The sequence below is a fragment of the Balaenoptera acutorostrata genome, chromosome 14 (genome assembly GCF_949987535.1).
Source record: "Balaenoptera acutorostrata chromosome 14, mBalAcu1.1, whole genome shotgun sequence".
In the NCBI taxonomy this organism is placed as follows: domain Eukaryota; kingdom Metazoa; phylum Chordata; class Mammalia; order Artiodactyla; family Balaenopteridae; genus Balaenoptera; species Balaenoptera acutorostrata.
The window spans coordinates 41,183,006-41,196,321 of record NC_080077.1 but is presented as its reverse complement, the minus strand read 5'-3'; the positions used below and the strand labels follow the sequence as shown (position 1 = coordinate 41,196,321).

At 33.6% G+C, this 13,316-nt stretch overlaps 1 protein-coding gene across 2 annotated transcripts in view; it reads right to left on the bottom strand.

Annotated features, from left to right (window-relative positions):
* Positions 1 to 13,316, bottom strand: part of TBC1D32 (TBC1 domain family member 32) — a 190,395-nt gene that overhangs the window by 26,085 nt on the left and 150,994 nt on the right. For both annotated transcript variants that reach the window (XM_007190776.2, XM_057528103.1), the window contains 3 exons: positions 8,220 to 8,289; positions 5,999 to 6,114; positions 5,024 to 5,178 (listed from right to left, as the gene is read on the bottom strand). In XM_007190776.2, the coding sequence (XP_007190838.2) occupies positions 5,024 to 5,178; positions 5,999 to 6,114; positions 8,220 to 8,289 (341 nt within the window). The remainder of the gene's footprint in view (positions 1 to 5,023; positions 5,179 to 5,998; positions 6,115 to 8,219; positions 8,290 to 13,316) is intronic.

Sequence of the window (13,316 nt, the reverse complement as noted above, 5' to 3'; positions counted from 1 at the left end):
AAGGATTTAGGTTTGAGTAATATATGAAAATTTCTGAAATCAGTGAGTTGATTTATCAGCGGTTTTTGTGTTTTATCATTCATTATGATAAATGGTTTACCATTTCACATTGTAGAAATATATATTTGTGGGAACATACAGGTACAAATATATATTTTATGATAGGTTCTTAGGGAGATATCTCACTACACAAAAAAATTAATATTATATACTGATGACTGAAGACATACATAGCATAGTTCATATTAAATGAACATCTTGTAGTCAACTTCAGATGGATGTGCAAAGAAAATTACTTTTATTAAGTAGTTAAGAATAATAATATGAACTGAATGAGAATTAGTACCCTTTGATTTATCTTCTTTTGTTGAATACACAATGTTTCACTAATTACTATTTGTAGAGTAGAATTAATGAATCTAATAAATATATGTAAAAGCAAAATAAATCAACTTATACAAATGTAATACTTTAACTTTCAATGCAAACTTAGCTAATAATTTTCTGAATATATATATAATAGTGTAAGAATTGTATATATTGGAAATATTTCTTACACAGTGTTCTCTAATTTGTATTAAAAACAACATATTTAGAATAGGTTTATATAGAGATGGAGATAATAGACTAATTAATTACTTTCTCAAAGAAAATAAAACATTATTATATAATGGATTCCCAAAGATAAGGCAAGAATTCTTCTACTCTTATGAATTATACTCTGTTGGAAGAAATTATGCCATAAATTTTGGTAACCAACACAGCTCCTAGCGCCAAGCCCTGCATAGAGTAGCAACTCAACAAGTTGACTGAATGACAACAACATACTAATGATTGCACACTGTAATCACAGGAAACTTTCTTATAATAAAAGTTTTGTTAATTGGGCTATTTTTATTTCATAACTCTAATTTACAGTAAATGGTATTCATAAAACCAAATCAATAATGACAGCTCTGAGTCACATGAATATAACAAGGAATCTTCTGAATCATCAAATTATAAATTATGTTTGTTATACTTTTAGTGTTTTGATATATTTTGGTTAGTCATAACTCTTGGAAAGGATGGTAACGCTTAATAAAAGGTAACTCTAAATAAAATTCAGAATATAGGATGAAGCAGACCACATATAGGATCACAGCATTTAATAGATCACCTAAGTAACATATACACTAGGCCAGTATCATGCAAAAAATTATGAGTAAAAAATTATCAGTACCAAAATGTTCATGTTATGCCACTTCTTAGAGTATTTGGCTTTAATGATTAAAAATGAAAGATGTGTGTTTAAAGAAATGAAACACAGTAAGCAGTCTTAGTTGTTTTCTTCCACTAGAGGTAGTTCTGATGAGTCATTTTATTCGTGACACTAAGAAAAATCTATGGAAATAAATAGAAAGACGCTATTAGAAAAGACAAACTCTCCAAACCAATCCAAGCTGATCCAATCCAATCCAGTCCAGTCCTCCACTCTAGGGTTCTGTGGGCAGAGAACAGGCCGTGTTTCATTGGCAGTGCTGCAGTGACTGTGTGTTTCATTGGCAGTGCTGCAGTGACTGTGTGTTTCATTGGCAGTGCTGCAGTGACTGTGTGTTTCATTGGCAGTGCTGCAGTGACTATGTGTTTCATTGGCAGTGCTGCAGTGACTGTGTGTTTCATTGGCAGTGCTGCAGTGACTCTGTGCAGCACGTGCATCATGCACATCGTGCAGAGGGGTGAATAGAAAACTCTGGAGATATCTTTTTAAACTTTGATTCTATAATTCTAAAAAACAGATCTTTCTCCTCTCAGGGGAAAAAAAAACACATAGGAAACTGGAACCTTCAAATATGATTAAGATTTAAAGTCATGTGTAAGAAAGGGAAGGGGTTTTGACACCTGTCCTCTTTCCAGCAAGTGACTGGTTACATGACTTACTATTGCTAATGCCCTGCAAATGGGTTACAAATGTGCCACGGCATGCTAATGGTTGTAAAATTCAAATCAAATGAATATTTCAATGCTACTAGAATTTTAAACTCCAAACTTCCCGTGTTAGGTAATTATTACTTTATTTTATGAAGAGGAAGATATAGATATTCACACACGCTCTTATTTTATCTATATAAATAATATAATGTATATAAAGTAAGTGTTCCATGATACCTTCCTGTTGAACTACAGTACTTCATTTGAATGCCACTTCAGCCTGGTTTATCATCAATGGAGTTTTGGTTTTATGTGCATTAAAATACTTCAGTTTTTATTTCAATTTAATTTGTTCTCTTTCATATGTTTCTACTAACAGAGAAGGCATATATGACTGTAACTTTTATTATAATTATTGTTTGAGATTAGGTATTCCTCCATGGAAATAACTGATTTCTTGATTTTTCTTAATCTATATTTATTAACAGCTTTGATGTTAACAATTAGTCAAACTGATTCTTGATGAAATTCCATAAAAAATGATTATTTTATCATTCAGGAAGGATTTTCTTAAGGACAAATAAAATTGGAAGATAATTTAATTAAATCAGTACATTAAAGAGTTCTTCTGGTCTAAACAGCTTAAGGACACATTTTTCAAATTATTTTTATCTCACAATAATAGTAATAGTTTATAAAATTTTGCGAACTTCAAATTAATATTTCATTATGTCCTATACTGTTTATCCTAGGCCAAATTTTTAAATCTTTTTGATGTAATTTGCTTACAACACTTTTACGAATGTAGAGGAGCTCTCTTAAATACATTTTCTAAAGCAATAAAAAAGCCTACTGTCCTTTACAAATTTCTATTTAAATATTAATTCATACATCAGCACATTTACTGAATAATTATGATGGGACATAGTTTGGGACATGTCAGCGGACAAAACCCTGCCCTCAGAGAGCTTATGTTTAAGTGTATAAATAATAAACAAATACATAAATTAAGAAGCATAGTGGGAATTGATGTAGGCTATGGAACAAAACGAAAAAAATAGAACAGGGTAATGAGGTAGGGGAATGGGGGACTGGGGGAACAGGTTGAAGCTTTTTTGAGGTTGATTACAAAAATGTGGTATTGTGCTAAAGATGGTGGACAAGGCTGTGTTATTAATGGCTAAAGCTAAAGTGTCTTTAACATGTCTTGTGGCAACTGCAGATTTGCTTATTTTGTCAACCTGCATAGAAAGTGTCAGTGTAATGTCTGAGACCAATGGAACAAGCATAATAGAAAAGGACCACTTTTTAAGTAATATATTAAGTCTATTACTGCACGCACTAACAAGGAAAGTGGCATAGCAAGAACACCAATCCAAAAGATTATTAAATCAAAAACATTTAAACTATGGAGTACTGACTATATGGGCATTAGTAACTGCACTTAGCTAACAGTTCTAGATAGAATCCTTGAAGAGGAATGTTTAGCAGAATGTTATTTGCTTTACAAAGAAACAGTAAAACAAACTACTGGTAATAAAATATTCAACTTGGTATATTTGTACTTGAAAAGGAAAAAAAAATGATACTACAGAAGGCACTGCATGAGTCTTCACTGATGATATAGCTGCACCAACAGAAAGGTGTCAAGGTTTTACATCAAGAGCTCATTCTAAAACCCCTGGGTAATAAGTCACTCCATTCCATTCACAGATCTATATTCCATATTAAATTGATGCTATCAAAATGGTAAGTCTAATAAACTCAAAGCTGCTAGAGTCCTGCCTGATTTCAGTTTTATAGGAAGAAATGCTAGTGGAGCACATCACTCTTGTTGTGTTAAAAATAAAATAATGTGTGAGAAAACTAGGTTTATAGCATCAAAGCAGAAATGCAACTTTATAAAATTATGGTTAAAAACAGTTCATTGGTGATGTCTGACTGTGTCACACTCTGAACACTAAAGTAGAATACTTAAGACTAGTGGCATGTAGGTATCATTTTAAAATACTTGACATGAAAATGTGTGATAGACTTAAAATCCATACTTATTATCAAAAGAATTTTTAACATTACATTTGTAAATGAAAGAGTGAAAGACCTTTAGGATATTTTAAATCTTCATGTACAATTTAAAGAATTGTTCAAACTCTGGTTAACAAAAGGAAAACAGTTCCATTGATTGGAGAAAAGCTAGTACATAGCTTTTTGCCTTTTGTTTCCTCCTGTTCACGTGAGCAAATTTCTCATTATGGTGAAGTATTATTCAGGAATTACATACAGCTATTTCAAGCATAAAATCATAAAATTTCAATATTTACTGTATTCCTTGGTGCTTTCTTTTCTTTATCACAAATACACATTGCAAAAGCATGTCAGAAATGCTTTCATTTAACTTGACATAGATACTCTCTAGCCCCCTTAACAACTTATCCTTGGGTGCCGTGTAATTCTGTTGTCCAAGTACAACATGTCATGGAAAAGGTTTGGGAAGCATTAGCATGGCTTATTTTAATGGATAGTTTCCCCAAGTTGGAGGTCTTAAATGCACTAAGTACATAAGTAAAACAAAATACAGAAACTTTAATAAATTGAGGGATGCACTTACCTTTAAACTTGGATCTCATGGAACTAGTAAAATCTTTAAAAATACACTATACTACCTTAATCAAAACTCATCATAGATTTCCAAAATGTATATATAGTGTGCTTTTCCTCTATACAATATGGATACAATTTCAACTTATTATTTTCTCATACTATAATTTAACCAGAGATTCTTTCTAACAAAGCAAGAATAAAAATATCCATTCAATAGTTTTCTCTTTATATATGGAATTTTATAATTGACTAAATGACAAGTTTAAAATTTAATAATGCACCTATTATCACTAATCTTTCATTAAGTTACCATTAGGTAAGACAGCAAGTATTCGAGAAAATGCCAAATCTGTATCTTCAGAAGGAATTACTCAAAATTGCATTCAGATAGAAAATGAATATTGAGTACATAGCGCACTCTACAAATAAAATAATAAGATCCCAATGAATTTAAATAGGATTTTCCTTAAAATTTAAAATACTCCTTTAAAAATAGACTAAAAAGTCTTACAGAAATATGTAGTCTTGGCAACCAAAGGAAAGCAGAAGTCAGAAGCCTGGAGAACTGCTGAAGAAATCGGAATGTTTTGTCTTTGTCCCCCAACATTATTATGAACAAAGAAGATACAAACCAGTCATGGCCAGTGTAACTTCCCTGCAAGCAGACTGAAAAGCACAGTTAAGGAACTTTTATAATAGTTTATCTTAACATGGTGAGATATAAGAACTCCATAAATAATCATTTCCAGAATCTCTATCAGGAAAGAGATATTAAGGATACTTAGTCCTCATTTTGTCGTCAACCAATTTATAAGCTATTGATATAAAATCAAACTTTATTAATAAAAGAAATCACTTGCACAGTGACTATTTTAATGTACCACGTGCGCTGACACACCCAGTGGAGGCCAACAGCACCAGCAACCGGAGGAAAAACTATCTGTTCCGTGGAAACACACTGTTCAAGTTACTAACACAATAGCACCATCCTTTCTCTAGTTTAGGTTATCTGCCAAATTATTAGCATAATCAAGTATAAAAAAAAAAATCCACACATTTTGAGAATTCAGTAATGCAAAAGATCTGTATACACTTTTTTCTTAAAGTCAAACCCTATTTCTGAAAGATAACCAATTCAAATAAAATAAATGCATGTTTTATTCTTATTCTAGATTTACTAAATCTAGAGTATTATTCTGATTTACTAAACCGATTTTTAAAACTTCCTTATATATAACTGAAAATACATTCTAATAACTTTACTTATTCATTTAAGATTCAACTAATAAAATTTAATAATTACTACTCAGTCTAATAAAGTACATATTTAAAATATAGAATAAAATACCATAAAGGTATATTGCTACAAATCACCAATATAGGTTAAAGTATTATTTTCCTATAAATGTATTAAAGTACCCCATCAAAGAATTCTGAAAAACATACGAAGAGAGTTCAAGTACTGTCAATTATTCGAAAAGGATATGAAGAGAAGATTTTACAGAAGCTTGCTGCTGTTTCAGGAATCTCTCACAATGCTTTAAAACCAAGGTAAGATCATTTTCTGCACCATCTCTTAACAGGTTGAGGAACTTGCCATACCTGTAAAAGCCCAGAAAACATACAAAATGAAAAAATGTCAGGCCCTGCATTGTAAATTCATTTTTTAACATTCATCAAAGTGTAGTTCTCTTGAGATCTCATGGTTTTAAGTTTTCAAATTTCTACTTTTAGCATAACTATGTTATACAGAGCACTTATGAAAGAATAACACTCAATATATGTACCTGATTATTATGATCTATTGGAATTAGCAGTATTCATCTGGTAAATACAATAACTTTAAAGGAAAATGAAATGGTAGTGAAAGAACAAAACATGGATACTATAGATGAGTAGTAGAATACAAGCATTTTTTCCTGAACTTAACCTAAAACATGGAACGTTCATAGGCTAGATTGACATAATGTTAAGTTTAGAAGCAATTTTAGAGTTCATACAGTCCAATGGTTCTATATGAAGGTGGCACTTCCCCCAGGGGCTAGTTTGGAAATTTATGGGAGTGCTTTTGATTGTCATAGTGACTGGGGGACTACTGATAGTTGCTGAGTAAGGGCCAGAAGGTTAGACATGGGACAGTTAGTCCTGCACAGTAACAACTTGTAAATGTCCTGCCTGTCATTTGCATAGATGAAAAATCTATTTATAATTATCTGAAACTAATTCTGTTTCATATAAATCATAAAATATTAGTCATATCTTTTATTATACACTGAATGAAACCATGTGTAAGTTGGGGAAAGATAGTTCTTTTGCTTTGCTTGAAGCCTTACTAAGACTTGTTCACCATTTTGCAAAGTCACTTTGCCAGTGGCAACCCTCTTGTAATATTTGATGCACCAAAATAAAATCAGTCTCTAGTCGTAGCTGCCACAGCTACAATGATTCTAAATGGGTGCCAGCTATGTCTCACTACTGGCACCGTAGTAGTATACAAACATTTCATTATAAATCACTTTGTTTATTTCTTAACAGTAAGACATTATGTTGAATTAAAAAAACATATGTGACTAGACTGCTCATATTATCTACGGTTTCCATTTCAGAATGGAAGTAGGTCATTACAATATAAAAGGCGGGTATAGGGTCACAAAACATAATCAATGGGTTATATACCCTATGTGATAGAGGTGGGTGAGCTAGAATTACTATCATAGTTTTTGTTATAATGCTATGGATTTACACAGTCCTTTTTATTTTTATTGTTATTATTATTATATATATTTTTTTGCTATGTTGGGTCTTCGTTGCTGCACGCGGGCTTTCTGTAGTTGCGGTGAGCAGGAGCTACTCTTCGTTGCGGTGCGTGGGCTTCTCATTGCGGTGGCTTCTCTTGTTGCGGAGCACGGGTTCTAGGTGCATGGGCTTCAGCAGTTGTGGCACGCGGGCTCTAGAGCGCAGGCTCAGTAGTTGTGGTGCACAGGCTTAGTTGCTCCGCGGCATGTGGGATCTTCCCGGACCAGGGCTCGAACCTGTGTCCCCTGCATTGCCAGGTAGATTCTTAACCACTGCGTCACCAGGGAAGCCCCAAACAGTCTTTTTTAAAAGCTTTCACATGCATCTTTTTTACACTTGATTCTGAAGATGACCCAATGAAGTAGATAGAATGGGACTATCAAGATTCCCATGTAATAATCAAGAAAAAGAGGAGTTCAAGGACACAGACCTTAACTCCCAGTCTGTTCCGCTTGTCCATTTCTTTTGAAAATTATAATTTCAGTACAAAAAATTCAAACTACTATAATTCATTTATTCATTTTAACTTCTGCATCTATCATTAAGGTACTTTTGTACTCATAACTATATCCTGACAATAAAAACTAAACATATTTTAGAAAATGGTATGATTGTGCTACCAATGTGCTGATTTTTAAAATGTTATTTTTGGAAAAAACCTGACAGTCATAGAGACTTAAATACATTGTAATTAGCCTATGAAGTAGTAATGAACTGTAACTGATTTACCTGTAAGGGTAATTTAATCATGTGTCAATATCCTCAAAACAAAGTTATTATTTTCTGAATGACAAACTCTGCATTTAAAGCATACAAAATAGTTGATTGTTAAATTAAATACTATTAAGCACATACCAGCTAGACAAAACAAATTCTAGAAATGCACAGGGAGATATTTCCCTATAATATACCTGACAGTCATTTTAACGCCAAGCTGTTGCACAGATGAAAGACTTTCATTCTTCACATTTGCATCAGTAGCTATAAACAACAGAACACTGGGTTATAAAAATGTATAAAACTCTGCATAATAATCACATTTTAATTGAAAATTGATGAAAGCAATATTTTTACATATTTTAATGTAAATTTTGAAAACACACTGATGAATCCTGTTAAGAGCTGTCAGTTATATTTTTCAAAGGAATTAACAGGAAACTTTTTACAAAATAACTTTTCTCCTAAAAAAAGCATTTAAAAGTATATTAAGTACAAAACAAATAATCATAGTTTTAAAGCAATCTACTTTTACTTGGTTTTCAGGACACAAAAGCTGTTAACACAAAAATGGTCTAGAATACTGTACTTTCATCAAGCAATGCATATATAAGATTTTGAATTACAAATATAGATAAGTATGTCTGTTTACTTCTTAAAGATTTACACGTGAGTGTCAGGAAGGAATAATTGATATTATTCTACGTATAATGTACAGCAATGCACGAGGGTGGACTGAACAAGTTTCTTCCTGCAGGCAGATTTTCTCTGTGAGGTATGAAGTGTGATCATCTACCAAAAGTGAAGAGGTTGTACAGTACAGAGGACTACAGGAGAGACTGAAAGTTTGGATTAGTCTTTGACAACACTGGATGACCAAATTAAGCATGAACACTCAAAAGCATCACTAGATAACAAGGGGGATCTAGCTGAAACTTTCAATTTTTGCCTGAAGAAACTATAGCGTGTGCATAGTGTGTGTGCAGATATACACACACACAAATAAGGAAACTGTCCAAAATCACAGAGTTATCTAGTGATAGGGAGGGGCAAAAGCTAGGTTTTCTGAATTCTGTATCAGCAGTTTTTTTCCCATTACACACTGGTACATCTCATATTATTAACGATATACCTACTTAACGCATGAATTTATTCATTACTTTTAATAAATCCCTTCTTATAAAGTGTGGAGCACCACGCTAGAATCTATGAGGGATAAAAGATAAATCATACACCATGCCCTAAAAGAACTTTGCCTGTAGTGTCAGAGAAAAAATTTGTATATAGATAACTCTGATAAAGATGTTTTAAAGCACAAAGTGGAACAAGAGTGGTACAGATAAAGAATTACATGAATTCATAAGAGGAAGAGATTGGGAAGTGGCATTTAAACTGAAACTTAAAATATGGGTAGCCTTGAGATCTGCAGAGATAGGGAAGAACAAAGTAAACATCACGGTTAACAAACATCTACTCTTTAAAGCAACAATAATTCATCTTTCAGCACTCTTGGTAAAGGTAACCTACTTCTCCTAGTTTGCCTAGGACTTGCATGGTTTTAGCACTTAGTCTCATGCCCCAGGAACCCCTCACAGTCCCAGGCAAACCAGGCTGGTTGGTCACCTATCTAGCCTAGAGGGGTGATTTCTTAAAGAAAAATAAATAAAAATTTTAGAAGATAGGTGTCGGTTAATTTCTTGATAAGCTACATCTGAGTTTTACTTATTTAGATCAGAATACGATCTTAGCAATATTGCTGAATTTCACCTATAATGATAGCAATTAAGCTATAGTTCAGATAGCTTAGAATTAATTCCTTGCTATTCATAACTCTTACTCTGCTAACAGATGTACCTTCTGTCCCTATGGAAGAAGGATACCGGTTTTGTCCTTCTCCTAGCAACAGGCTGAGCAATGTCTTCTCCAGATTTTTCAAAGTAGCGTGAAGATGGTATTCCCCCACAATGCCCTCGCCGTTAACTACAGGGCTATGAGGTACTCTGTGTCTCCAGTAGAGAAAAATGAATCCAATATATTCAATACAAGGAAAGGGAGAGACATAGAAAGGAGACAAATTGCTAAGGACAGCTTTACCCTATTATTGAATACTATGAGCCAATGATTATGCCTCTTTTTCTGCTTAGACAAAAAAAGAAAAAAGTCTGATTTGGGTTTCTATCACTTGGTACTAAAACATATACCACAAATTATTCTCACTCACAAAATAATGACCAATATTTAAAAACTATTAATCATCATTCATATGCTCACCATAATTTCAAGTTCTTAGTTTCCTAAGTTCAAATAATGTAAAACTTTAGTGCTGTAGTGTCAGTGACACTGGCTGATTTTGCAAAATTTCAATAGTTTCAATAAAATAAACATTGACTTTATATATTGCTATAGCCATGGAACAGACCTACTTATCAACTATCATAATGTGATATAATGACAAAAGTGATTTTATAAGCTACTACCAGAACAATTTTAAGTTAGATTAGATGATAACATTTAGAATGCAGTACACATAAAATTAGATTATTAAGCACAAGAAATATCTTTGTTAATATGTAGATTTGTGTGCTTAAGATAATACTTATGTTTCCCTTCTGGAAAGTAGAATACATATAGATATCATAACAATAGAGGAGAAGTATGCAGTGGACTAGGAGTGCTAAGAATGGGCATTCCCAATGTCATGAATTCTATAGATCAGAGTACCTTCTACCATTACAGTAAAGAATGGAATAAAGTCAAGAACCAAGATGAGAGAATTTGCCCAAAAAGACTATGACACTGAATACTTACATAAGGTTCAGGTTCTTAGTTCTTCGCCACGGAAGAATAGAGTCTTTCCAGAGTGGCCTAGCTGTCGGCCTGAGATGACAGGTAAGTTTCCTGATGTTGTAGGAATAATTTCCCAAGTCCATTCCCTCTAAAAGCTTATGATTCTGTACCTTCAGGGTAAAAACTTAACTCTGCACATTTCAACAGATAATGCTTTCCAATTGTGGCTGTATATCAAAATTCTCTGGGGAGCATTTTAAAAGTAAAAATAAATACTCCAGACTACTGAACAAGACTGCGGAAGGTGACTGTTCAGTCATTTGTTTTTTTAGAAGACCTCTACAGCTTACTTCTTGTGCACTGAAGTTGAGATCCACACTTAAAGGAATAAAACTGAACTTTAGAGACAGTTATAATTGGACAGTGATACCTTGCTCCACACATTTCACTTTAAAGAAGGTATCAGTTAAATCTCCAAAAAGAGTTTTAAAGGAGAATATATGAGGTATTAAGCAGACCAAAACAAATATCAAATACCCACTCAAAAAATCACTAATATGATACAGATGTAGGTGACTTGAGAGTGAATCAAATTCCGTTAGAAAAAGAAGAAATGAAAAGTTTCTTGAAGCAGTAATGAAGTCAGAAAATGGTTTACAGGTATATATTAAAAAAGAGGCTTCATATTTAAATTTGTATTTGACATTCAATATGACAACCTGACAAGTAGAAATGGATCTTGGACTACAAAAGTTCAGTGAAATAATCTTTGTTACATTTAATCTGGACTAAATACAACTTATGAAGTAGAAATTAAAATCTTCAGAAATAAAATTGATGGAGCAAAATGATTAAGTAAAATTCAATGATAAAAATGGATGTTTTCAGGGGACTCTGATGCATCACTGGTAACCAGTGATTTACTGAAATGTGCACAATAGTGCGTGGGATATGTAATAAGTGCTTAACAAACATTGAGTGAATGAATGAGTAGATGAACGAATAAATGAACAAACATCCAATGAACAACAAAAATTGTGCTTTACATATCAAACTAGAAGCAAGGTGGAGATGGAAATAGATATAAACTTAAAAAATTTTTTCTGGGGCTTTCCTGCTGGCACAGTGGTTAAGAACCCACCTGCCAGTGCAGAGGACATGGGTTTGAGCCTTGGTCTGGGAAGATTCCACATGCCGAGGAGCAACTAAGCCCGTGCGCCACAACTACTGAGCCTGTGCTCTAGAGCCCGCGAGCCACAACTACTGAAGCCCGTGCGCCTAGAGCCCGTGCTCTGCAACGAGAAGCCGCCGCAATGAGAAGCCAGTGCACTGCAAAGTAGAATAGCCCCCGCTTGCCGCAACTAGAGAAAGCCAGCATGGAGCAACGAAGACCCAATGCAGCCATAAATAAATAAACAAACATTTTTCTGTATATTGAAATCAAGAAATAAAAGGATACCCCAGAGTCACTGTGAAGCATAATAAAATAAGTTACTGAATAAAGGTCAACCAAACAATGACACCTATAGCATCAGACTTACCCTACTTAATCAACAATGCCTAATTCAATCTCAGCATTAACTATTTGCAATAACCAATCATTTTAATTATAAATATAATAGTCTGAAAACAAAATGAGTTGAAAAAATTAACTGAATATTGACTGAAATCACTCACTTTGGTAATACATTCTATTCTATTTTTAATTTGGAAAGCTAGCACATAGAGCAGTGGTAGAAGAAATTAAATCTATTCTTCCTGGCACTTGGCTAATAGTGCGAAACTAAATAAATTTTCAGAAGAGTAAACCACATCTCCACTGGGGGACAAATCCAGTATTAGAGAAGCAGTTACAGCTTGGCTGTTGACTGACTCTCCTGAAGCCCTGCTGTATCAGTAGTAAAGCCAGAGAACTCTCACCACCCAAAGAAACCAACCAGTCAGTCCATTTCCTCCTACCTTCTTCCTTCCCCAAAGTAAGCCTGGAAGGTTCTGTTGCCTCTTTTTTAACATGTGGTTGTTATCTATCCATTTTATTCAATTTTTACTGCCATAAAATTTAATTCCTTATGACCAGTAAAGTAGCCTAAGTCTCAGCATCCTAAGTGATATAGTCAGCACTATTTGGAGAAAAGCATTACTCTTCTCCATGTCTTTGATTATACAATTGCCCTTGCCTGCAAGACTCTTTGCCTCTCCTATTTCTTTCAGCTGTAATAGCCCAGGAGGCAGCACTAGTGCCACTCCTCTTGCTCTATCATTGCTTCCTCCCCTAATCTTCCATAATGGCATTAGTCAACACTGGTCACTCTTTCCACTGAACACCTGTGGCACATACCACACAACCCCTCATTTGACAAAACCTCAACTCAAATAGCATACTTAAAGGCTCTAGCACATTGCCTTAAACAAAGTAGCCAGCTGAAAAATGTCAATTTTCCATTTCTTTATTTTCTATTTTACCATACGCTGCAAATTATTTAATTCATCATTTTAGGTATATG